This window comes from Lissotriton vulgaris, chromosome 4_1 (assembly GCF_964263255.1).
Source record: "Lissotriton vulgaris chromosome 4_1, aLisVul1.2, whole genome shotgun sequence".
Classification (NCBI taxonomy): Eukaryota; Metazoa; Chordata; class Amphibia; order Caudata; family Salamandridae; genus Lissotriton; species Lissotriton vulgaris.
This window is the reverse complement of record NC_141691.1, coordinates 1,063,018,972-1,063,046,200: the sequence shown is the minus strand read 5'-3', so window position 1 is coordinate 1,063,046,200 and position 27,229 is coordinate 1,063,018,972. Positions and strand designations below refer to the sequence as shown.

Genomic DNA, 27,229 nt, shown 5'->3' with positions numbered 1-27,229 from the left:
CTATTAAATTCACTGACAAAACCATAGGTTTCACACCAGTTATAGTTAGCTGGAAATTTTACTGACATAAAACCATTGAAATTCCCACGTTATAGTTAGTTGGACTCACTATAACTTGCGCGCCTGCAATGCACTGCTGATGACGTCACATATTACATCACTCATGACATGGTCAGTGACATCACTCATGACATCACTGATGACACCATCCAGTGAATGTGTGTCTTTCTGAAAAATAAATTTGTTTTATATATGTATTTGTAAAGGTCGATGGAAGAATAAATGTTTAAATAAGTGTGTAAATGGATGTTTTTTTAAAAAAAATTGGTTGGTTAACTGGCTTATTAAGTGTATCTTAGTGAATACATATATTAGCGAGTATTGTTTAAATATTTAAATGTTTGTATCAGTGTTTCTCTTTGTGTATAAGTGGCTGCAGGGGTTGGTGACTGACTCACTGTTTGTATGTGTTTTGAAGACAGCATATGTGCAGGACTGTATGGGTGGATGAGTGTGTATATGTGTGTGTTAGTGAGTGAATGACTGTCTCACTAGTGTCTTCATTAGTAACGACATATGTTTTAATCTAGTATATGTGAGTATTGATGTATATAAGTGAGTATAGTATATATAGTGAGAGATTGTAGGAGTTCCTGTTTAAATAAGTATGTGTTTCTATAAGTGATTGTTTAAGAGAGTAAGTATGTGTAAGTTTCCTTAGAAGTAAGGTGGTAGTGTGTGTATAAATGTATATGCAAATAAATGGATGTTCAATAGTTTATTTGCATGTGTGAGTATGTGTGTGAGTAACTTTTGGATGACTGCTGATGTGTAACAGGATGTATAGGTGTATCACTACATATGATGAGTGAGTATATATATGAGTGACTATATAGAACTGTTGGTGAATGAGTGGATGTGTATATAGATGGTGGAATTACTGAATTGGTTGTTGTTACTGGTTTGGGTATCTCCATTTTTTTGAAAATGTTTGTTTCTATTTTTGAATATGTGTTTCAAGCGTTACATTACACTGAAATTAGGTCTGTCACTCTGTCACAAGGATGGTGTCATCAGTGATGTCATGAGTGATGTCACTGACCATGTCATGAGTGATGTAATATGTGACGTCATCAGCAGTGCATTGCAGGCGCGCAAGTTATAGTGAGTCCAACTAACTATAACGTGGGAATTTCAATGGTTTTATGTCAGTAAAATTTCCAGCTAACTATAACTGGTGTGAAACCTATGGTTTTGTCAGTGAATTTAATAGGTTTTTTAAATGCTAATTCCTAACTATAACTGGTGTGAAACCTATGGTTTTTTCAGTGAATTTCAAAGGTTTTTTAAATGCTAATTCCTAACTATAACTGGTGTGAAACCTATGGTTTTTTCAGTGAATTTCAAAGGTTTTTTTAATGCTAATTCCTAACTATATAAGACCTGAAAGCCCACCAGGAATCTCCAGTATGCGCCAGGGGACTGCATTGCAGGGAGGTGTAATGAAGCCACAACCCTTTTTACACCTCTCTGCAACGCAGCCCCATGCATGTTTGAAGAGGGGGAATTAATTCCCCTTTCATACTGGTGGGCCATGGGGGCCAATTAGCCCACCTGGAACCTCCAGTATGCGCCAGGGGCTGCATTGCAGAGGTGTAATGAGACTATGCCACTTGTTACACCTCTCTGCAACGCAGCCCACTGCCGCGTTTGCAGAGGGGAAACTAATTCCCCTTGCATACTGGGGGTCCCTGGGGTCAACTAATCCACCAGGAGCCTCCAGTATGCGCGAGGGAGCTGCATTGCAGAGAAGTGTAATGAGGCCACACCCTTGTTACACCTCTGTGCAATGCAGGCCACTGGCACGTTTGTAGAGGGGGGACTAATTCCCCTTGCATACTGGGGGTCCCTGGATCATATCTGCCCAAACACCGATATTCCGAACGATTGTAAATTACTTTTACTACTCTCTACTACTCACTCTACTATTCACTCTACTACTCTCTACTACTCACTCTCTGCTACTCTCTCTACTGCTCTCTACTACTCTCTACTACTCACTCTCTACTCTCTATTACTCACTCTCTACTCTCTACCTCTCTACCTCTCTCTTCTTCTCTCTCTACTAATCTCTACCTCTCTACCGCTACCTCTCTACCTCTCTACCTCTACACCTCTACCTCTCTCTACACGCACACATATACACATATATGCATATATATATATGCATGTGCATTTATATATATGTATGTGTATGTATAAAAAAAACAACAAAACATTTTTTTTTTAAACAGCTACTTTTAAAACTGTCATTCTTTTTCCCCATGGTACGCTCCCCGGTACGCTTACCGGTGCGCGCACCGGTGCGCGTACCGGGCGCTCACCCCGCGAAAATCAAAATTTTTTTTTATTTTTTTTTTGCTCCGCGGGGCCCTTTTATGGCCCCCACATCAAACCTAGGGGGTCAAGGGGGGTCTACTCTGCCCCCTTATGGTCATTTCCCTCTTTGTTTTGGCCATAAATATATATATATATATATATATATATAACCTACTGGCGGTCGCCAGTAGGTAGTTATAGATAGGATTTTTTCCAATGTTAAATCTCAAAATTCTATTTGGAATAACTTTGGCGCCGGTTGACGAATCTGCCTGAAAATGGCCTCAAAATGGCCTCGTCGAGCTCCGGTCCTTCCCTGAAAGTTTGGGGGGAATGCGTCAAGCGGGGGCCGAGATTCCCCATGTTAATTTCCATAGGGCGGTTGACCTCACTTTTAGCCCGAACGGCTGAATGGATTTACACCAAACTTGGCAAAATTGTAGGGACTGGTAGCCCGATATGCCTTTGCTATGTCTCAAGATATGTGCTCCAGTGGATTTTGAGTAATTTAGGTTAAAAAAAATATATATATCTATAGGCGGGCCCCGGTACGCGCACCGGGGAGCGCACCGGGCGTGCTACGCGACTTGCGCACAGTATTTTAGACGTATCTGTTAGCGCAAAAGTGATGCATTGCTGGAGTGTGTCTCAAAAATGAAGCAACTCCAGCAATGTATTCTTTCACATAGGGCCAAGCCCCATGTGAAAGGGCCTGCACGCCTGCTGTGAAACAGGCGTAATATTTGGAAGCAACAGCGTCATAAAAGTGACGCAGTGATATCTCATAGATTTCACTGCGTCACCTCTACGACCCTTTCTTGCGTCAATACGTCCCTTTTGCATACATTACACCTGACGTAGGAATAATGAGGCGCAGGGGCTTACAAAGTGACGCATCAACCTAGATGCGTCACTTTGTAAATACGACTGAATAAGGTGCATTTTTTACAGCACTGGTGCGTCACAAAAAGTGACGCTCTGGTGGGGTTAAAGTGACGCATGGCTTCATAAATGAGTCCTTCAGTCTTCTACTCATGCGTCATATTAAATTTATGACGTATTATGTTGGAAGTTCTTACAGATACGTCAGTATTTTAGACGTATCTGTTAGCGCAAAAGTGATGCATTGCTGGAGTGTGTCTCAAAAATGAAGCAACTCCAGCAATGTATCCTTTCACATGGGGCCAAGCCCCATGTGAAAGGGCCTGCACGCCTGCTGTGAAACAGGCGTAAGATTTGGACGCAACAGCGTCATAAAAGTGACGCAGTGATATCTCATAGATTTCACTGAGTCACCTCTACGACCCTTTCTTGCGTCAATACGTCCCTTTTGCATACATTACACCTGACGTAGGAATAATGAGGCGCAGGGGCTTACAAAGTGACGCATCTACCTAGATGCGCCACTTTGTAAATATGACTAAATAAGGTGCATTTTTTACTGGACTGATGCGTCACAAAAAATGACGCTCTGGTGGCGTTAAAGTGACGCATGGCTTCATAAATGAGGCCTTCAGTCTTCAACTCCAGCAATGCATCTTTTCTTACCCTTCCACACCCCCGTTCCTTTTCAACATTTTCTTTGAATATCAACATTCCCCATATTCACTCTTCTTCTCCTTACTTTCCTTCCCAACACTCACCTTCTTTCAGTCCCCCTACTTCACTTCCTTTCTCCTCTCATACCTTTCTGTTCTTTCTTACTCATTTTCCTTTCCATTATCAATGCACTCCATTTCACTTACTCTTTTTCATTTTTTTAAGAATATAGCTCTTTGATGAGAATTGGAGGTAGTTCTGAAAAGAACTTTTTGTTTTCTTCTTTTTTCAAAACAGGAACAAAAACAGGGAATGGAAACTGCTCAACAGGAGCAAAAAAAAAAAAAAAAAATTGGGGGTGGGAACGGCAGTGATGGTTCTCCAATGCTCGAACCATGAGCTGGACACTTTGCTCCCCATAGGTAAGGAGTTGATTGCAGTATCTGCATCTCAGGACACCATTGTTAAAAGCAGGTTGAATATTTGGCACGAGCTCCTGCGATTTCCCCCTCCCAGATGTAGTTGCTCCTCTGGTGGATGTAGAGGCCCCATCACTGGGAACCTCTTGTGCCAGAGCCCTGACACTTTCCCGGGCAAAATTCTGGGGGTGCCTCCTCTCCACATGCCGGATCATCGTAAAGTTCCCAAAAGAGTATTTTTTTGGGGGTCACCCCGTGACAGGACTTGTTTGCAGATCCCGCACTCCACTTTTGGAGCATTCACCTTTTTCTGGTTAGGTGGTATTTTAAAAAATTTCCAAATAAAATGCTCCTTCACCTTTGGCTGAGGAGGCTCTTCATTGATGAATTCAGGCTCTTCATCACTGCTGGATTCTCTGGCAGCCATGGTAAACCAAGAAAGATCCAGGAGCAAAAAACAGATCTTTCAGTCACAAAAGTGAAAGAAGAAGTGAAGGAAATGGGTGGGGATTTCATTCTTTGTAAAAAAAACTGTTAGCAACCAATGAAAAGTGTTATTTTAAGGTCACATGACTTGACGCGCTGACGCTGCGCGCACCGGAGTGCTTCCGGGTGCGCACACGCGTCGCGAACGTAGGCGCTTCCGGGGCGCATACGCGACGTGAACGTAGGCGCTTCCGGGGCGCATACGCGGCGCGAACGTAGGCGCTTACGCTGCGCGCCGAAGTGACGTCTTCATAGTTTCACGGAAATGCAAAATCATTTTCATTTCCTTATAAAAAAATACTTTTATTTGTATGGTACGAAATGGTTTTTTTTTTTTTTGGTATTCAAATCTGCTTTATTGAGATAAAAGTAGTAGGATACACAGCTTGGATCGCCTACAACCCGGAGGCCGGCAGCAATGGAGAAGCAACAATACACAGCCTGGGAGCCGGCATCCCGGGGGCCCGGCGGCAAAGTATAGGGTGTCGCTGTGTCACATCAGTATCCGGTGGAGCAGGCCAAGCGAGGATGAGCAGCAGTCGAACAGATTTTTTGAGCGAGAGAGTAGTCTCACTATTGTTTTGTTGTTTGTGAAACGAGAACCACGAAACATCCCAACGAGGTAACAAACCAAGAGGTGTCGCATGACTGTGTTGCGTTAGTGTATGGTAGTGGTGTATCGCGGCCTTCTTGGCAGGTGGCGCTGCGCGGGGAAAGTGACTGTCTTAGTCTTGATTTCTAGTGTGAATGGAAGTTCGCGGGGTGTAATCTCAGGATCAGCAGGGTATGAAGGACATAGTTTACCAGCGGCGGGACCGTCCGCCTATGTGGCAGGGAGGACGCTTAGGCACAGAAAGGGGTAAGAAGGCAGCGCTGTATATCCAGGGTCACAGGCAATGTCTAGAAAAGTGTCACTGTAGCTGGGGAGTGTCGGGTGCGTCGCTTGACTGCACATCGTCTGGTGAGCGTTTAAGCAAATAGTGACCCAGTGGATCCCAGATGTTCCCAGGCCGGCAAGAGAGAGGCAGCAGCTCAGCAAAGGTGGTGTGCTGGTCTTGGCAGTATGTTAAGTCAGTTAGCCAGTCCTTGAACTTGGGAGCTCTGCCCCTGCTCCAGCGGCAAGCGACACGTCTCTTGGCCAAGAGCAATGCTATGTCAATGAATTTTCTGCATCCCCTAGGTAATTGCTTGGTATATCCAAGGATGGCTACCAGAGGGTCCGCAGGAACCTCCTCATCTACCATTTCCGCGACGGCTTCGATGACCTGTCGCCAGTAGTCTGCAACCTGGGGGCAGGACCATGCCAGGTGGAGAAAATCAGCATGTTCAGCACAGCAACGTTCGCAGCGATCATTATCGGCCAGTCCAAACCTGAATTTCCGGACCGGCGTATAATATATCCTCTGAAGGAATTTATAATGTATTATTTTCAATCTGCAGCTGGCCGAGATGCGGGAAGTTAATACGCAGCAGTATTTCCATTGGTCATCCGAGACATCTGTTCCCAGTTCCGCCGTCCAGTGCAACCGGGCAGCAGAAGCCTGTAAAGGAGCAGCCCCGCGAAACTGGCGGTAGAGCCCAGAGACCAAATGGGTCCCATCCTGTGACTCTAAAAGATAATGTAGTGGCGGCAGGGTCGCAGGCTCATCAGGATAGTCAGGTAGGATGTCACGCATCCCAGCACGTAGTCGGATATAGTAAAATAGGTCAAGGGGCGAACGGTTATGCGTTCCAAAAAATTGATCGGCTGATTTGAAAAGTCCGTCGTGGAACAGATCTCCCCAGCAGGCGATAAGAAGCTTGCCACAAAGGTGCCGAAACCCTATTTCCGATAGCAAGGCAAGACGTGGATGATAAGTAAGAGGAAGTTTGGGGGAGTAGGGCAGCGTGCAGAGCAGTCGCCGAGCAATGCGACGCCATTTATTTATTTATTTTTAACATTTCTAAAGCGCTGCTTATACCCGTGGGTGTCTTGGCGCTGTAAACCAATTGCTTGTAAATGCCTCTGAGCTGATGGACTATTGAGTGAACAGCCAAGTTTTCAAGAGCTTACGGAATTGCAGAAGGGTGGGACTTCGCTTGATGTTGAGAGGCAGAGTGTTCCAAAGCCTGGGAGCGGCCACCAAAAAGCGGCGATCGCCCCAGGAAACAGTTTTGGTACGGGGGGTAACTAGTTGGTTTAGGGTGGCTGACCTTAAGGCTCTGGAAGGTTTGTGCAATTGAAGTTGGTCTCTTAAGAACTGGGGACCTTGATTGTTAAGAGCCTTGAACACAATGCATAAAGCTTTGAATTGGATCCTTTTCTGCACGGTGAGCCAGTGAAGGTCTTTAATGCTATTGGAGATGGATTCAAATTTGGTTTTGCCAGCCAGCAGGCGTGCGGCGGCGTTTTGAATGGTTTGCAATTTGGTAATGACTCTGGCTTGAGCATTTAAAAAAAGACCGTTGCAGTAGTCCAGGGAGGACAAGACAAGAGATGTGACCAGTGTCTTAATGGCTGATTCAGGTAAAAAAGGGTGTATTTTCCTGATCATCTTAAGCTTTAGATGTGCCGAAGACACCGTTTTATTGGCATGGTCCATAAAATTTAGGGCATCATCAAAGATGATTCCAAGGTTCCTGACTTTAGTAACGGGGATAGGAGGCATACCAAAGGTGTCAGGCCACCAACTCGAAGGCCATGCTGGCAGAAGAGTTCCAAAAATAAGTACCTCTGTTTTGTCAGAGTTCAACTTTAAACAGTTGGTTGACATCCAATCTCCTATATCTAGGAGTCCTTTCTTGAATTGTTCGGCCACTTGATCTCCGTCCCCTTTAATTGCCAACACTAGTTGGGTATCGTCGGCATAAGAGGTTAGGCTCATCCCATGTGCTTTGATGGTTTTAGCAAGGTCCGACTCGTAGATATTAAATAGTGTCGGACTCAGGGATGAGCCTTGAGGGACACCACATGGGGCTGAGAGTTGGGCCGATTGAAAGGGTCCTAGGATGACTGCCTGCGTTCTTTTGGCAAGAAAGGACGCGATTAGATTTTTGGCAGTATGACAGATTCCAAAACCCTCGACCCGGTCGACCAAGATGTTGTGGTCGACCGTGTCGAAGGCTGCGGATAGGTCTAACAAGACCAGAATGGCTGTGCCCCCCTGGTCCCTGATTACCCTGATATCGTCGGCCGCTTTAATCAGGGCTGTCTCCGTCCCATGGAATTTCCTAAATCCAAACTGGGTGTCATCTAGGAGCTGGTGTTTTTCTATAAACTCGGAAATCTGGGAATTCATTGCTTTTTCAAGCACTTTCGCCATGAAAGGGAGGCTTGCAATGGGACGGTAATTTTTTAACTCACTTTTATCGAGGGAAGGTTTTTTCAGCAAGGGTTTTAGTAAGGTGTTTTTGAGGGGGTCTGGATAATTGCCTGATAGAAGAATGGTGTTGCAGACCTGGGTGACCACTGGAATGATATCCTCCATCACCGGCCGGAGTACTGAGATTGGGCAAGGATCCAGGGGTGATCCTGATTTAATGGAGGACAATATGGCTTTTATGTGATCTGGGGTAACTGGTTGAAAATTAGAGAATGTGTTTGCTGGGGGCGGGATAGGGAAACTGCCTGTGCGCGAAGATGGATTAGAAGCAAAGGCCTGGTAAATATCATCTACTTTAGTGTAGAAAAACGTGGCAAGAGCATCACACAGTGATTGCGAAGGAGGGGGAGTAAGATCAGGGGAGTTACCTGACAGTACCTTGGTAATTTGAAATAGTTGCCTACTAGAGTTTTTAGCGTTCTCGATTTGGTCGCTATAATAGTCCTTCTTTGCTTTTGTTATCATGGCTTTATAAAGCGCCAGTGCTTCTTTGTAGATGTTTTTACTGTCGATGTCGTAATTCTTTCTCCATTGTCGTTCCTTATTGCGATTTATTTGTTTTTGTGCCCTTAATTTGTCATTATACCAAGGGGCAGTAGGTTTAGATCTATTACTGGACCGTTCTTTAGTGGGGGCTGATTGATTCGTAGCCTGGCCTACCCAGGTGTAGAACTGCTGAAGAGCTGAATTGGGTTCCGGGGACAGTGTAGGACGGGTAAGTTCAAGTGTCACTTTTAATTGGTCATGGTTCAAATTTTTCCAATCTTTAAAGGACTGTTTGGGCACAGGAACCGGTCTATTACTGCACTGATTATGCGTAGTTATTTTTGCGAAAACGACGTAGTGGTCCGTCCAGGGCATGGGCAAGATATTTGTTATTTGCATGCCTTCAAGGTTTGAGAAAATAGGGTCCAAAATGTGGCCCGCTTGGTGGGTGGGAGACATGACACGTTGTTTCAGTCCTAAGGTTTGCAGATCAGATATAAGAGTGGCAGAGTCGGTTAGGTGAGTAAGATCTAGGTGAAAATTTAGATCACCTAGAATTGTAAAAGCACTTTCTGTAGCTACAGATTCCATCATGGAGTTAATACTGGATAAAAAAGCCGCTTTGGATCCAGGGGGTCGATATATCAAAATCCCCTTGAAGTTAAACTGGGGAGAGAAATTAATAGCAAATTGCAAGGCTTCACACGAGTTGGATGGAATGGGGGTTATCCTGACTGGGTAGGAGTCTCTGGTTATTATGGCCAGTCCACCTCCTCTTTGTTTGGGCCTATCCTGACAGTAGGCTTTATATCCATCTGGGACTGCGATAGCCAGGTCAGGTTGTGAGGTACCGTCAGTCCAGGTTTCTGTAAGGAATAGTGCATCTACTTTGGAATCCTTAATGAGGTCAAAGACTTCCTGCCTATGCTTACCAAGAGAGCGTACATTGATGAGAGCTATGGATATACTAACTCCTTCCTCCTGAGAGTTGATTGTAGAACTGATGTTGGTAAGAGGAGGAATAGTGAAATTGCAATGAGGACATGTAATTGCGGGATTCTTGTGGAAGTCTGCGAGATTAAAATGTGATGCATCCAGCGTGCAAGAAACCGAGGTATTCGAAGTGGTGATGGAAGTCTCGGGACAGTGCAGCAGGCCATTCAGCGGGAGGGGGTGTACTATCCAGTCCTCCACCGCTATGTGTGGCATGAAGGGAGTAGGGGCCATCCAATGATAGGCGTAATGCGCCTGCGCGCATAAATAGTACGTTTCAAAATCGGGGACATCAAACCCCCCTTGGTCGTAGGGTAGGGTCAATGTCGACCACTTCAAACGGGGAGACTTACCACCCCAAAAAAGTCTGCGCAGCTCCGTGCGAAGTGTCCTGAAGAAAAAGGCACCTGGGTAGTAGGGAATATTGAGGAAAAGGTACAGGAATCGGGGCAATAATATCATTTTTATAAGGGAAGCTCTACCAGCCATGGAGAGAGGCAACGTGATCCACCTATCAACGGAGGCAGTGAGTTTGGTCACGGCTACGCCATAATTGGAGCGGAGTGTCTTGTCCTTGGTGCGCGCGATACGAATCCCAAGATATCTGAGATCATCACGGCACCACACCAATGGGTAATCTAGGGGGAAGTCGTGCACAGCATCAGTGAGAGGAAAAAATTGCGATTTAGACCAATTGATGTGAACGCCCGACTGACCTCCGAAAAGGACAAACTCACGAAGCAGGGGATTAAGGTGTTGATCCGGGTATTTGACGTACAGCGTTATGTCATCCGCATAGAGGGATACATCGATTTGCCGCTGCAGACATTGTACCGCTCCTTCTCGGTGTAATTGGCGTAGACGGCAAGCCAAAGGTTCCACTGCAATAGCGAATAATAGAGGCGAGAGCGGACACCCCTGGCGGGTGCCTCTCGTAAGGGTGATGGGTGGCGACAATTTTCCATTTATCAGCACTTTTGCCGTGGGATCTGTGTATAGGAGGCACACCCAGGCCAAGAACATTTTAGGGAAACCCATGCTGGCCAAGACCGAGAAGAGGTAGGGCCATTCGACAGAGTCGAACGCCTTGGAGGCGTCCAGGAACACAGCTGCCACAGGGATATCAGGGTGGACTGTGCGGAGCAGGGAGAAAAGGGTGCGGAGATTATGAGACGTGGACCTGCCCACCACAAATCCAGACTGATCAGGTAGGACAAGTCTGGTCATGAGTAGTGAAAGTCGTGTGGCCAGAACCTTGGCGAGGATCTTGACGTCACAATTCAAAAGGGAGAGTGGGCGGTAAGAGTCGCAGGAGGTGGGATCCTTATCCGGTTTCAGAAGCGAGGCGATAACCACCTCCCGCATAGAGCAGGGCAGTATCCCATCAGCCAACGATTCGGCAAACACTTCACTCAGCACGGGAGCCATGATTTCGATATAGGCCTTATAGAATTCAGCCGGAATGCCATCGAGCCCCGGGGTTTTACCGTTTTTGAGGGACATGATGGCTTCGCGAATCTCATCGAGCTCGAAGGGCGCCGCAAGGAATTCCCTATCTCCATCACTAAGCCAGCAGAGGGCCACTTCGCTCAAGTATTCGGCATATGGAGCGTCCTCCTCCACAGTGGACGTATATAGTGTCGAGTAGTGTGTCGTGAAGGTAGTAAGGATCGCATCTGTTTCCCTAATGGCGGCGCCAGTTGCATCCGTAAGCTCTAAGACAGTGTTGTGTGCGCGTGGCGTGCGTGTGAGTGAAGCCAGCACTTTCCCAGGTCTCTCCCCTTCGCAGTATCTCCGGGCCACCCAGTGTTTACCCCGATATTTCGCCTCCCTGGCAGCCTCTTCCTCATATTTGGATAGCGTGTCCCTAAAGGTCACCTGCAGGCGTGGATCATCATCTACCGCCATTTGGAGCTCCAGAGCACGCAGCTCTGTCTCTAGTGTGGTGATGGTGCGCAGGATAGCACGTAGGACCCCGTGACATTTGGAAATGCAGAACCCCCTAATAGTGACCTTGAAAGCCTCCCATATGTGCTCTACCGACTCCACTGAGCCCTTGTTTCTAGGGAAGAATTCTCTAATCTCTTCACCCAGCTCTGTGCGAAAGAGCTCGTCAAGGAGCACGTCGGGGCTCAGCCTTCACTGTGGTCTCGGACTGTCCCAACCAGGGCTTCTGAACTGCAACTTCACAGGGCTGTGATCAGAAAAAGTTCTGGGCAAGTGTTCAACCCCTATCAGCTCCATAGTAATGTCTCCGGTAACCAAGAAATAGTCCAGGCGCGCCCATGTCCCGGTGTGAGGTGTGAAGTGTGTGCCCTCCCTTCCGAGGGGATGCAGGTGTCTCCAGGCATCAAACAGACCACCCTCCTCCACCACTCCCTCCAAAATCTCCCTGGCTCGGGGCTTGTAGGAGCCAACACCATCCGCCCTGTCAAGGGGGGGCGCCAGCGCCAGATTAAAATCACCACCCCAGACGACATGTCGTGCCCCTATGGAAACAATCCTACCCCACAGTGTGGAAAAAAAGGCAGGTGAGTCAACATTCGGTGCATACATAGAGACAAATAAATAGACGTCATGTCCTACCCTGCCCCACAGCAAAACATACCGCCCCTCCCTGTCCACCTCCTCCCCAAAGCGATGGAAAGGCACGCCACGGGCAATGAGAATCGCCACACCCCTCGCATATGTCGAATAGGAGGAGAAGGCACGGGTGCCCGCCCATTTGAGTCCAAAGGAGTTGTCCCTGCGTATGGGCATGTGCGTCTCCTGCAGCATGGCAACTTGTACATGTCTATTCAAGTAAGCAATAACATTCCTGCATTTTTTAGCATTGTTCAGCCCCCGGACATTCCACGATAGACATGTCAGTCGCGCAGCAGTGTTCACAGCAGCCATGGACATAGCGACAGCAAAGACGAAAGTGTCCAAGAGGGCCAAACAAAGGGTCCACCGCCACCCCCAAAGGACCGAGTCATACACCAGGCGAAGTAATATATACACAGCGCATTCAATGCTAACCTCACAAAAACTAGCCCCCCCCCACCCACCCCAGCATCCCAAACATGCCAGTAGCCTTGGATCCCCTCAACGTGAAACCCCCCCTTCACCCTCCCCCCCCAACTTCAGAGAGGCAAACAGCCAAACAAACAATAAGTCAGTGGGGAACACCCAATAGGGGTACATCAGAAAGTACGCGCTGCCACTATCCGGCCCATAGCTCCAAACTGTACCGCCCTCGGTGGAGACTAGGGCCGAGAGAGTGGTCCTTGGTATACGTTACCACTGGGGTGCAATGTCCAGATAATCGCCGCTCACGCATCTCCCCAATTCTCAAGTGGTGAGTCAGTGCCAGCTAGTGGTCCGGTATGATGCAAATGTGAGTCAGAGTATGTAAGATCCGTTAGTCTGCATGGTGCTCAGGAGGCAGGTCATCATTCTCTTGTTCGTCTGCAGGGGCCTGTCCATCTCTGCGTGCTCTTCGGGTCGTCTTGAGGAAATCCTCAGCTTTCTGCGGGTTGGTGAAAAAGCGTTGCTTGCCCTGGTGGGTGACTCTAAGCTTCGCTGGGTACAAGAGGGCGTAGTCTATTTGGGCCTCCCGCAGTTTTTTCTTCACTGGGAGGAATTTGCGCCGCTCGTCCTGGACCATCGGGGTAAAATCAGGATAAATGGAGAAGGTAATGCCATCAAACCGCAGTGACCCTTGTGTCCGGGCAGCCCTGAGGGCCGTGTCGCGGTCCCGATAATTCAAAAGACGAGCAATGATAGGTCTCGGAGGCAGGCCTGGTTGGGGCATAGGCGCCAAGGATCGGTGGGCCCTCTCCACAATGAACTGGGATGAGAAAGCTTCATCTCCGATCGACCCCTTGAGCAGTTTCTCCACATAGAGCTCCATCCTGCCCGTAGCAGTGGATTCCGGCACATTCGTAATGCGGATGTTATTCCGGCGGCTACGCGCTTCCAAGTCCTCATTCTTTGCCGCTATGATGCGGAGGAGATTGTCCATTCTCGCTAGTTGCGTCGTATGGGACGCGGCGGCATCGGTGTTGTCGGAGATTCTCTGTTCCGCAGTTGTAAGGCGCTCCTCATGGCGATCTACCTTATGGACCAGGGCGTCCAGCCTAGCCGTGACGCCGTCCACCTTCTCTACGACGGTGGCGAAGCCTTGACGCATCTCCTGTATCAGGTTGGTAAGGTCCGCAGCAGGAGCGATGGGTGGGGCAGGCTGTGGTGGCGGTACGCTGGGCCCCGGGTTCATCTGCGTCGACGTGTTGCTTTTGCGTGTGTTATCGAAGCTCAGCTTAGGCTGGCGAGTCTCAGGCCGTCCCATGGTTGTGACCGGAGGTAAGTGAGAGGCCAAAAAGGAAGAGATAGGGCGACAGAGCACTGTGGGTAGTAAACAGCCAGGAGTAGGTAATAGGGTCCCAGGCTCAGTATGCTGTAGTATATCGCAATGCAGCCGGTATCACCAGTAGCGCTATATTACCAACCGCCCAGTGGTAGTGGTTACTAGTCCAGTCCTGGGCACCCTGTTGCAGTAGCAGGCACTCGCTGTGTGATAGCCAGGTAGTGCAGAGGCCAGAGCATCGGCCCTCCCCGATGGGCTGTAGGGTCAGATCCAGGGAGGCAGGCCAGTGCCGGGAATAGCGTGGCACATATATTGGTTGGCGCCTCTCTGTATGGCAGCTGTGTGATACGTGTACAGCCCCCAGCGCATCCAGCGCTCGAAATAGTCCATAACCCAGCAATGCGGGAAAGTGCCAGGGGAACTCCGCGCGATGGGGCAACCCCTACACCCGATCCAGGATTTCAGGCGGGCATCGCCGCAAAGGTACGGGGCTGTGGCGCCAGGCGAGACAGGCACGGCGGCCAGGTAGTGCCGCGTTTGCAGGCGTCGCGGCAGGAGCAGCCCGCCTTCTGTGGCAGCTCGGTGCCGGCCGGGGGGAGACCCAAGGAGAGCAGGCAGCAGCCTCCTACCTTCACCGTCCTCTCCGAACGCCGTCTCAGCAGGATCGGGCAGGCGAGGGTCCGCTGCGGCCTGGGAGCCTCGTGGCAGGCACCGAGGTCGCGTGGTTGTGGCGGCCGAGCGCCCGCCTCAGGCAGCTCCAGAGCAGGCACCGGGCAGGTTTCAGAAGCCCGTATCTTCGGCTCTGGGGATCGCAGCCACACCAGACTGGACACGATTGTGGATAGCACCCCCCGGATGCGGAGTCCGGTCTCCTGGGGGCACCACGGCACCCCGTGGCGAAGGATCACCTCAGGATAAGTGACCAAGGAGCGGGAGCTGCAGGTCTAGGCAGCCATTCCGCAAGCGCGCCCTCTAGCGCCCCCCTGGTACGAAATGTTTTGCGTTATTGATAACTTTTCATTCATATTTTTTTCACGAACGAAAGTAGAGCTCTGGGTGCGCTTTCCGGAGAGCTTACCGGAGCGCGCACCCAGAGCGCCCCAGGAAAAAATGATTAAAAAAAAAAAACTTACAAATTAATACTTACACAAAACAGCAAATTTATTAAAAAAACATAGGTTAGAAACTCGATATAGAAAGGAATTAGCATTTAAAAAACCTATGAAATTCACTGAAAAAACCATAGGTTTCACACCAGTTATAGTTAGGAATTAGCATTTAAAAAACCTATTAAATTCACTGAAAAAAACCATAGGTTTCACACCAGTTATAGTTAGCTGGAAATTTTACTGACATAAAACCATTGAAATTCCCACGTTGTAGTTAGTAGGACTCACTATAACTTGCGCGCCTGCAATGCACTGCTGATGACGTCACATATTACATCACTCATGACATGGTCAGTGACATCACTCATGACATCACTGATGACACCATCCTTGTGACAGAGTGACAGACCTCCTTTCAGTGTAATGTAAGCCTTGAAACACATATTCCAAAATAGTATTTAACATTTTCAAAAAAATGGAGATACCCATACCAGTTACAACAAACAATTCAGTAATTCCACCATCTATATACACATCCACTAATTCACCAACAGTTCTATATAGTCACTCATACATATACTCACTCATTACATGTAGTGATACACCTATACATCCTGTTACACCTGGACAGTCATCCAAAAGTTACTCACACACATATTCACACATGCAAAAAAACTATTGAACATCCATTTATTTGCATATACAGCAATACACACACTGCCACTTTACTTCTAAGGAAACTTACACATACTTACTCTCTTAAACAATCACTTATAGAAACACATACTTATTTAAACAGGAACTCTTACAATCTCTCACTCTCACATATACTCACTTATATAAATCAATACACACATATACTAGATTAAAACATATGTCCTTACTGAAAAAGACAATAGTGAGACAGTCCTTTACTCACTAACATACACATATACACACTCATCCATCCATACAGTTTTGTACATATGCTGTCTTCAAAACACATACAAACAGTGAGTCAGTCACCAACCCATACAGCCACTTATACACAAAGTGAAACACTGATACATACATTTCAATATTTAAAATTTACTTGCTAATATATGTATTCACTAAGATACACTTAATAAGGCAGTTAACCAATCAATTCTTATAAAAACAAACACCCATTTACACACTTATTTAACCATTTATTCTTCCATCGTCCTTTACAAATACATATATAAAACATATATGTTTTTAAGAAAGACACACATTCACTGGATGGTGTCATCAGTGATGTCATGAGTGTTATGTTATGTTATGTTATGTTAAATTAACTTATTGAGCGCGCTAACACCATTAGGTTTCTTGGCGCTATACAGAGGGAGCAGGGAGGAGAGACAGAAGATAACATAACACAGAATGACGGCTAGTAATAAGCTACAGTGAAAAGGTGAGTGATGTCACTGACCATGTCATGAGTGATGTAATATGCGACGTCATCAGCAGTGCATTGCAGGCGCGCAAGTTATAGTGAGTCCAACTAACTATAACGTGGGAATTTCAATGGTTTTATGTCAGTAAAATTTCCAGCTAACTATAACTGGTGTGAAACCTATGTTTTTTTTCAGTGAATATATATATATAACAATATTTTGTACACCTATATTTAAGACATTGACATTTTTTTTCTGATATTTTTGTACTTACCATTATAAATATAGGATGTCAAAATTTTTGACATAGATATTTATAACTCGATATTGTGGTATGGGGATATTTTAGGTGTCAATATTCTGTCAGTGAACAAAAAAATATGTAGGAAAAGTCTCTAATGAATGAGTTTCTGAAGTTCTGAAATTGAGACAACCAACCACTCAGATAGAGGTTTGCGGCTTCAAGGAATTGTTAGCCACATTCATCAGTGGATTCCAAATATTTTCTTGGTTGCAAACCCTTTTGTAGGGTTGAAATGCATTGATGTCTACGATCCTGTACCATTTGATGATGAATGCATTGATACATTTAAAAACCTGAAAGAGAGTTCTTGTCATGTGCCAACACTCAGGATGCCTGAATACAATTTAATGTTTTTTTAATTTTGTCATGAGAGGATTGGATGTTCACTTTCGATTCTTACTCAAAAACAAGGAGGTTTAATGCATCCAGTGGCATATCTTTCTGCTGTATTGGATCCAATAGATGTAAGACTTCCAAGTTCTCATCATAAACTTTATTTGGTTTGATCCAAACCATCAAAGTATACAAAATCAAGAAATAACAATCATTGGCAAAAACGAGGTTGCCTAATTTCCAGATGTAAAAACAGCATAATAAAAACCTCCATAAAGCAGTTTAAAAAATACAATAAATAACATCCTATTATATATATACAAGGTTGCCATTAAGGGATGTCACACACCAAAGGGTATCCGCATACTGTACCTAAGGCAGCAACACCAACAGCATGCCACACGCATCCTGCCACATTTCCTGTCAGTGTTGAAGAGCTGTAATAGCTCGAAACGCGTATGGCTCCGTGATTGCGTGTGGCATGCTGTTGGTGTTGCCGCCTGAGGTACAGTGTGCGGATACCCTTTGGGGCGTGACATCCCTTAAGGGCAACCTTGTGGAACGATGATATGCGGCTGGTTCGGCCGCGTGGATGTCCTGATGCTGGTAAGGCGTTCCCTGGCGTTTGTACTTCAAGCACCGTAGGGGACCGAGGGGGCCTTAGACTTCAAAAAGACTGGGCAGGACTGACAAGGGTGCCGGCATGCCTCTCACCCTGATGGATTGACATTTTAATTGAGGCAGATAGTGGGCAGCCACTTGGCGAGAGAACTATTGAAGTCTTTTTCTGGAAATATTGGGACTACAGTAACCATCATGCCTGTGATGATGCCCATTAGGGAGGGACTTTACAATCTATTAAAATCATGTTCTGCTAAGCCCGCATCCTGCCTCATTTCCTGCCAGTGATCAAGAGCTGTAATAGCTCGAAACGCGTATGGCTCCGTGATTGCGTATGGCATGCTCTTGGTGTTGCCGCCTGAGGTACAGTGTGCGGCTACCCTTTGGTGCGTGACATCCCTTAAGGGCAACCTTGTGGAACGATGTTATGCTGCTGGTCCGGCCACGTGGATGTCCTGTCGATGGTAAGGAGTTCCCTGGCGTTTGTATTTCAAGCGCTGTCAGGGACCAAGGGGGCCTTGGACTTCAGAAAGACTGGGCAGCACTGACAAGGGTGCCGGCAGGCCTCTCACCCTGATGGATTGACATTTTAATTGAGACAGATAGCGGGCAGCCACTTGGCGATAGAACTATTGAAGTATTTTTCTGGCAATATTGGGACTACAGTAACCATCATGCCTGTGATGACGCCCATTATGGCGGGACTTTACAATCTATTAAAACCATGTTTTGCTAAGCCCGCATCCTGCCTCATTTCCTGCCATTGATCAAGAGCTGTAATAGCTCGAAACGCATATGGCTCCGTGATTGCGTGTGGCATGCTGTTGGTGTTGCCGCCTGAGGTACAGTCTGCGGATACCCTTTGGAGCGTGACATCCCTTAAGGGCAACCTTGTGGAACGATGTTATGGGGCTGGTCCGGCTGCGTGGATGTCCTGACGCTGGTAAGGCGTTCCCTGGCGTTTGTACTTCAAGCGCCGTCGGGGACCGAGGGGGCCTTGGACTTTAGAAAGACTGGGCAGCACTGACAAGGGTGCCGGCATGCCTCTCACCCTGATGGATTGACATTTTAATTGAGGCAGATAGTGGGCAGCCACTTGACGAGAGAACTATTGAAGTCTTTTTCTGGCAATATTGGGACTACAGTAACCATCATGCCTGTGATGACTCCCATTAGGGCGGGACTTTACAATCTATTAAAACCATGTTCTGCTAAGCCCGCATCCTGCTTCATTTCCTGCCAGTGATCAAGAGCTGTAATAGCTCGAACCGCATATGGCTCCGTGATTGCGTATGGCATGCTGTTGGTGTTGCCACCTGTGGTACAGTGTGCGGATACCATTTGGTGCGTGACATCCCTTAAGGGCAACCTTGTGGAACGATGTTATGCGGCTGGTCTGGCCGCGTGGATGTCCTGACACTGGTAATGGGTTCCCTGGCGTTTGTACTTCAAGTGCAGTCAGCGACCGAGGGGGCCTTGGACTTCAGAAAGACTGGGCAGCACTGACAAGGGTGCCGGCATGCCGCTCACCCTGATGGATTGACATTTTAATGGAGGCAGATAGCGGGCAGCCACTTGGCGAGAGAACTATTGAAGTCTTTTTCTGGCAATATTGGGACTACAGTAACCATCAAGCCTGTATGACGCCTGTTGCTGGAAGAGGTGTGGTGCAGCGGCCAGGGTGCCTGACTCCAGACTACAGGGTTCACGGTTCGATCCCTGGAGCCGGCGGCAGGTTAGCCCAGCACCATGTGACTCTGGGCAATAGCTTGCTTAATCTTCCCGGGGCCCCCAGTGCCGGGACACCACTTCGGAGGTAGCTGTGCGCTTTACAATTACTGGTATTTCATTCATTTCATTTTAAGGGTTGCCAACATCTGTTACTGTAGAGCCGATTTATTTACCTGCAAAGCTTACCCATGATCAAGATCAGCTTCTCTGCTGCCGAATATTGGTCATGCTATTAATCAGGGGGCTACAGTTCTTACATATTTTATGAATTTTATGGAGCTTTATGGATTTTATTTTTATTTCTATGATAGATTTTCATGTTCTTGATCATAGTTCTGAATGTCCTCAATGCCTGATTTTCTGCTTAGATAACCCAGGGGGGCTTAGCGGACCCCTAATGAGTTTTCTTCCAGGACTTCTTTTGAGGTTTTTGTACCTTTGATTTTATCTGAGCTCTGTGATATTTTACTTGACGATTGATGCTGTATGATTATTTATTTATTGCTATGAATTGGGGTGAGTGTTTTTAATATACATATTGTTCTGCATTGTGCACTTCTATGGTTAAAATGACCCAAAATAAAGTTTTATGATGATAACTCTGCAGCTCTAGCTGATTTCTGTATTAAGTCCTCAATTTGTTTGCTCATTGATTGATGCTGTGTTCTCTCAACAGCAGAGATTATCCCTCTGAGTTTCCTTAATTGCCTGCCTCAAACCGTTCTTCATGTTCTCCATTGTTTGTTACAGATCTGTTTATAGATTTCTGAATATTCCAGAAGTTCCAACAGTGTCCCAGTACTAGGTGCTTGATTGGATCCTTTTTTCTCTATTGCTTGTTTCACTTCGTAGAACATCTGGACACTGTTTGTTCTAATTAATTCTCTCAATCATTTTCCTTTATCTACCCATGCCTAGTGTATTATTTTTACTACATCAAACACTTTACCAGCTCCTATTGTTGCAGGAATGGGGAAGTTGGGGACAAGCCCTAATATTTCTGCCTTTCAGTCTTAATATGTCCTCTTAACATGTCCTAGGTAGCATCAAGCATCCCTGTTTTGATGATTTCAGAACATTTAAGCTTCAGCGGATGGTCTCTTCATGGTTATCTTTAGCTTATAATACATCACACACCTATCAATGTCTCTGAGTCTGCACACTTGCTTCATTCAGTCCTTCTAATTTTCAAGTCATGTGTGTGCAGAGATCAGTTTGGATCTCCAAGACTGATCCTAATAAGGCTCTCATCTCTGAGTGAGCCCACGGATCGGACCTGCTTTAGGATGAGTGACTTAATTCTTTCTCCTTCGTACCTGGCACTTATATATGTAAATTGAGCATAGCTCCCTCGTGCCCACTCTCCATCGCCAGGTTTAAAGTCTTGCATGCCATCAGACTTCCTTCAGTGTCAGGACAGTGGCATCTAGTTGAATCTAGCAACTTACCCACTGAGGTTTTAAGCGTAAGTCATTTGTAGCTCCTCCAAGAATTTATGGGGCAGAGAAGTTTGATGTTTTTTTTAACTCATTGATTTGACATTATCTATGCTCAATGCTTTGCCCTCAATATATGCTCCTGTCAACAACTTCTTTTAGCTGAGGCCCACCATGTTTCCGGCTCCTTCTCCTTCATGGAGTTCACATTAAAAGCCCATTGTCAGCCTTGTCTCACATACTACGCACAAGGGGTTGGGGAACTGTGTTTTTGCAGGCCAATCTCCTACCTGGTGTGCCCCTTTTGGGGGGTTCACTTCACTAAACCTGCTTCTCAATTTTGGATGAAGAAGGTTAATGCATTGGGGTCCTATTTTACTTCCTTCTGCAACTTTATGATCTGCCCTTGACTTCCCCCAAACCTGCCTGAAGCTCTGCACTTCGCTGCTGTGCTTTATGTCCTATATTTCGCTTTGTCTCAAGTACCAAAGGGAGTGAAGATCTGGGGGTCTTAACACGACTACACAGGTGGGAGGGGTGCATGTCGGCCTCTCCTGTGCTCACCTTGGCCCAATTCAAATTACTTCTAAATCAGGAGACCAGACATCCTCCAAAAAGAAATCTTTAATTTGTGAGACAGAATGGAATGCAAAAGGAAAAAAATCCACCACACCACAAGTATCAGTTACACAATGCATATAAAAAGATTACCATATATTTATCATTTAGGATGAAATTGTTACATTGACAATGAATATTAACTTACTTGCTCATGAGGAATGACACTGTCATTTTCACCAAAAATAAACAATGTGGGGTTTTTCAAAGCATATCGATCATCAGAATCTTTGATTATTCCTGAAAAATATAGAACATCTAAACGAGTTAAAATAAGATTTTTCTAATTTACCAAAATACAATTTTCAGCAGATCCAGTAGAGAGAGGCATTGGTTCACTAAAATGCCAAGGTTAGCAGAAATGATACAACACCTTTTGTCTTGTGCATGAGGTCATAGAAAATAGCATATTACCTCTGATGACGTCAAAAAGGTGATTTAATATGACCTCTGGACAGATTTCGAACGAGGTTTATTTTTTTAATATTTTAAAGAAAGGCTGATTTCTTGAAGATTACTAAAGAGACACATTGAAGTATTTGGTAGAGATTTCTGTGAGAGAACAGATCTACATGACGATCACACACTTTCCCTGCTTGTGGCTCTGGTCAATATACCCGTATACGGTACCTCTGGTAAAACAGTGCTTAAGATATACAACTAGAAGTAAAGATAAAATACAATGTGAACAAATACTTCCTTGCATTTGATTTATAAAACTTAATAAATACATCGGACATAGAGCCGAAGGAGCGAAGCACAGAACTCTCAGAAGAGATGGATGGCCTGCTGTAAGGAAGAGACCTTGTGAGCAGCCCCATCGATGAAGACCTTTGGAGTTCCGGGGCAGTGATTCCACGGGGAAAAGGCGGTGAGTAGAGGCAATGGCAGGATGTGATCACCCATACTACTGCTGCACCAAAGACACAGAGCCTCAATTGAGAACTCTTTTCACCGGAGAGAATGAACTGCATTTCTCATTCATTCTAGGTGACCAGTGAATTGTCTACCAATCCTAGCATGGCATAGCCTTCCCTTTCTGAGGGTTCTCACCTGCCTCTTTTTAACCCATACCCTCCTCTTCCTTTTTTGGGGCATCAACACAGGGTGCTTTGATCTCGGTGCCAGAGGCAGGGAGGAGATTGCCAAAACAACTGCAAAGGGAGGGAGATGACTTTCTTGAGACGTTGGGTCTCCCTTCAGAGAACATTTGTGGCCCAGACTAACCCCCTGAGGCCCACCACAAAGGACTCAGTGCCTATCAAATGTAACAATGCAGAGATACCCTTAATGGCCCTATTGCCAGTGTGATAAAATGCAGGCCATTACCATATGATAGCGAAAGATGAACTAAACCAGACACTGCAGCAATCTAAACTCGATAATTTTGCAAAACCAACAGCTGCAGTGACCACAGACTACAGACACTGCAGCAATTCTTCAAACAACTAAGAGCACTTACTAAACACTTGAAATATGAATTGCCGAAATAGGATCAGATGTGATCCTGCTCAGGCAGCATTTACAAAATACTGTTGAGTGAATCTAGAAACTGGAAGATGTACTACAAGACCCGAAAATAAGAAGTGGGTAAACCAAAACCCTTTTGGAACAAGTGGAGGATGTGGAGGGAAGAACTTGCCATATGAAGCTACGTCTATGCGGCTTCCCAGAAGGGACAAAGGGAACCCAGCCACAACACTTCTTGCACAAATTGTTCAATCCTGGATGCTGGGGATAGAACTTTCCTCTTACTTCATCACTGAACAAGCCAATCAGGCCCTTGACCCAGAGATGATGCCCATGCACCACCAATGCTGATCACTGCCAGGATACTAAACCACAAAGACCAAGATTCTATCCAACACATGGCATTCAAGAAAGGCACCATCATTTTCAGCTCAACTCGAATACTTACATTTCCAAACTGCACAAGACTTGTGAACCAGCACAGAAAATGACATGAGAGACTCAAACAAAAGCTAAGAGCAATGCACACTGACTACAGACTCATATTCCCCTCATAACTCAAAGTCCTCCTACACTCTAAGGCAATATTTTTTGAGACTTCAGAGTGATCTCTAACTGGATGGTGAACAAAAGATACTGGGGAGAGATATATAACCCAAGGGAGAACCTGCAGACCTGGTGGAATCAATGGTAAGCAGGCCAGGATAGAAAAATGGAAATAGATGCCACAGGAGGTCCAGTTCTGGGGTGGTCTGAACCAGGAAGCAGTTGTACCATATGTAGGAAGGTGGGTACCTGACTATGGTTACCCCAGATGTTTTGCCTAGTGTTTAGCTGGTTTTCGACTTAGTTGGCCTTGGATCCTGCTAATCAGGGCCCCAGGCTATCTGCTCTCTCTGTAAAATGGACTCCATGTACCCTAGGTACATCTCCAATTGGGATTGGGTCACCTTATCAGCCCCTGTACAGTGTATTATAGGTACCCAGGGCATAGGTGCATCCAAGGCCTACCAGGGACTGCAGCATATCTTTTGCCACCCCTGGCTGGCCATCCAAAGTGACACACTGGCTGAGCACTCAACTGGGGCAAGGTGGTGTAATCACCCCTTGCTTAGATATAGTATACCTATGTCTAAACCTATATATGGGCACATATGCACCTATAAGCCACTCCCATGGCAGGCCTTAACAATCCTGGAGGCAGAGTGCTTGGTTTTATGTGAGGTGGTGCTCTAGCATGGGCTGAGCCTGTCTGCAGCTTTCGGAACCATGTCCTTATAGCTGTTCTGGGATATTGCCATACCATATACTCTTAGGTGCATTATGAACCTCGCGGTTCAATGCTAACTATGGTTTGGCTTTATAAAAACATGTCGTGTAAGGTGTCATACGCTTTGGAATACTACCCCCTCGCCAGTATTGGCGACGGGGGTAGCATTCCACCCTTCTAGAGGGAAAAGACATGTTACTTTCCTTAAACGCGGTTAAATCTAACCAGAGCCTCAGCATCACAAAATGGATGCTGCTGCCACAGACACAAGTCTGGCCTCCTGCTGCTGACCGAAACTCCGGCAGGGGAGGCCTGGACAAAAGGTTTCCTGTCACAGGGAGATGTTACACCACCCCAGACAGGAGATAGTGGATTGGGGCAGGGAGGGCTGAATGAAACTAGACACTGCCTGGGGCACACAAGGTGTCCCATGCAAAGTTCAGCTCAAACCGGTGCTGGGGCACTCCAGCCCCAGCTCTGGCGTAAAACTGGACAAAGGGAAAGGGGTGTAACCACCCCCTTCCTGGGTCCCACCCATAGGAGGGACCTAGCAGGAGATCCAGCCCCTTGATTTGGAATAAAGGTAGGAGCTGTGCCATGAAACGGTAGATCATCCTGACTGAAACTTTCATACGAAACTCTGGACCCTTCGACATCCTACTCGACGTAGAATCAATCAATCAATCAATCAGTGACACTTATAAAGCGCGCTACATACCCGTAGGGTCTCAAGGCGCTGGGGGGGGGGGGGGAGGGGGGCGCTACTGCTCGAACAGCCAGGTCTTCAGCTTCTTCCTGAAGGAGAGGTGGTCTTGGGTCAGGCGCAGGTCGGGAGGGAGGGAGTTCCAGGTCTTGGCGGCCAGGTAGGAGAAGGACCTTCCTCCTGTAGTCGCTCTTCGGATGCAGGGGACGGCGGCGAGGGCGTGGTTGGCTGATCGGAGGTGGCGTTTGGGAGCGTAGAAGTTGACTCGGCTGTTGAGGTAGCTCGGGCCTTGGTCGTGTAGGGCTTTGTGTGCGTGGGTGAGGAGGCGGAAGGTGATTCTTTTGTTGACGGGGAGCCAGTGAAGGTCTCTCAGATGTCCGGAGATGTGGCTGGTTCGTGGGATGTCGAGGATGAGTCTGGCTGAGGCGTTCTGGATCCGCTGGAGTCTCTTCTGGAGCTTGGCGGTGGTACCGGCGTAGAGGGCGTTGCCGTAGTCCAGTCGACTGGTGACGAGGGCCTGGGTGACGGTCTTCCTGGTCTCGGTGGGGATCCACCAGAAGATCTTCCGTAGCATGCGTAGGATGTTGAAGCACGCCGAGGAGACGTTGTTGACTTGCCTGGTCATGGAGAGGGAGGGGTCCAGGATGAAGCCCAGGTTGCGTGCATGGTCTGTCGGTTTGGGTGCGGTGCCCAGGGCGGGAGGCCACCAGGAGTCGTCCCAGGAGGAGGGTGAGGAGCCCAGGATGAGGACCTCCGTCTTGTCCGAGTTCAGTTTCAGGCGGCTGGTCGTCATCCACTCGGCTACCTCTTTCATCCCTTCGTGCAGGTTGGCTCTGGCGGCGGCGAGGTCGTTGGTCAGGGAGAGGATCAGCTGGGTGTCGTTGGCATAGGAGATTATGCTGAGGTTGTGTTTGCGTACAATGGCCGCGAGGGGGCTCATGTAGACGTTGAAGAGGGTGGGGCTCAGAGATGATCCTTGGGGGACGCCGCAGATGACTTCGGAGGCCTCTGACTTGTACGGTGGTAGGCGGACTCTCTGTGTTCTTCCGTCGAGGAAGGAGATGATCCATTCCAGCGCCTTGTCCTGGATTCCGATGTTGCTGAGGCGCTTACTAGGGTGCGGTGGCAGACCGTGTCGAATGCCGCGGAGAGGTCTAGGAGGATGAGGGCCGCTGTTTCTCCATTGTCCATCAGGGCTCGGATGTCATCGGTGGCGGCGATGAGGGCGGTCTCGGTGCTGTGGTTGGCTCGGAAGCCGGACTGTGAGGGGTCGAGGGATCCGTTCGTCTCGAGGAAGGCGGCCATCTGCTTGTTGACGGTCTTCTCGATGACTTTGGCTGGAAACGGGAGGAGCGAGATGGGGCGGTAATTCTTGAGGTCAGTGGGGTCCGCTGTTGGTTTCTTGAGTAGAGCGCTGAGTTCGGCGTGTTTCCAGCTCTCAGGGAAGATGGTGGTGTCGAAGGATGTGTTGATGATGTCTCGCAGGTGGGGTGCGATGACAGCGTCGGCCTTGTTGAAGACGTGGTGAGGGCAGGGGTCGGTCGGTGATCCGGAGTGGATGGAGTTCATCGTGCGGATGGTGTCTTCGGTGCTGATCGGGGTCTAGGCGTGGAGGGTGGTGGTGGGGGGTGGTTGCTCGGTCATGGTGTGCGTTGGTTGGTTGTTGAAGCTGTTGTGTATGTCCGCGATCTTGTTGTGGAAGTATGAAGCGAGGGAGTTGCAGAGGTCTTGCGATGGGGTGATGTCGTTGTTTCCTGCGCTGGGGTTGGAAAGCTCTTTCACGATGTTGAAGAGTTCCTTGCAGTTGTGTGCGTTGTTGTCCAACCGGTCCTTGAATGCTGTTTTCTTGGCGGCGCGGATCAGCTGGTGGTGTTTCCGGGTGGCAAGTTTGAAGGAGGTCCTGTTGTCCGGTGTCGGTTCCCTTCTCCAGACTTTCTCGAGGGCTCGGCAGTTCTTCTTGGAGCTCTTGAGTTCGTCGGTGAACCATGGGGCCTTCTTGCTGCCGGGTCTGCTAGGCGGGGTCCTCAGTGGGGCGAGTTCGTCCGCGCAGTTGCTGATCCACTTCGTGAGGTTGTCGGCGGCCTGGCTGGGGTTCGCTGAGCTGGTAGGAGGGTGCTGGCTCAGGGAGGTGGCGAGCTGGTCTGCTGTGATCTTGTTCCAGCTTCTGCGGGCGGCCTGTTGCTGGTGTTGGTGGGTCGTCGTTCTCTTGAAGGTGAAGTGGACGC

General features: G+C 47.5%; 1 protein-coding gene across 1 annotated transcript in view; it reads right to left on the bottom strand.

The window, feature by feature from the left end:
• Window positions 1–27,229, bottom strand: part of CMBL (carboxymethylenebutenolidase homolog) — a 471,498-nt gene that overhangs the window by 37,083 nt on the left and 407,186 nt on the right. Inside the window, exon 5 of the mRNA XM_086965292.1 lies at window positions 21,710–21,801. Coding sequence (XP_086821418.1) covers window positions 21,710–21,801 — 92 coding nt within the window. The remainder of the gene's footprint in view (window positions 1–21,709; window positions 21,802–27,229) is intronic.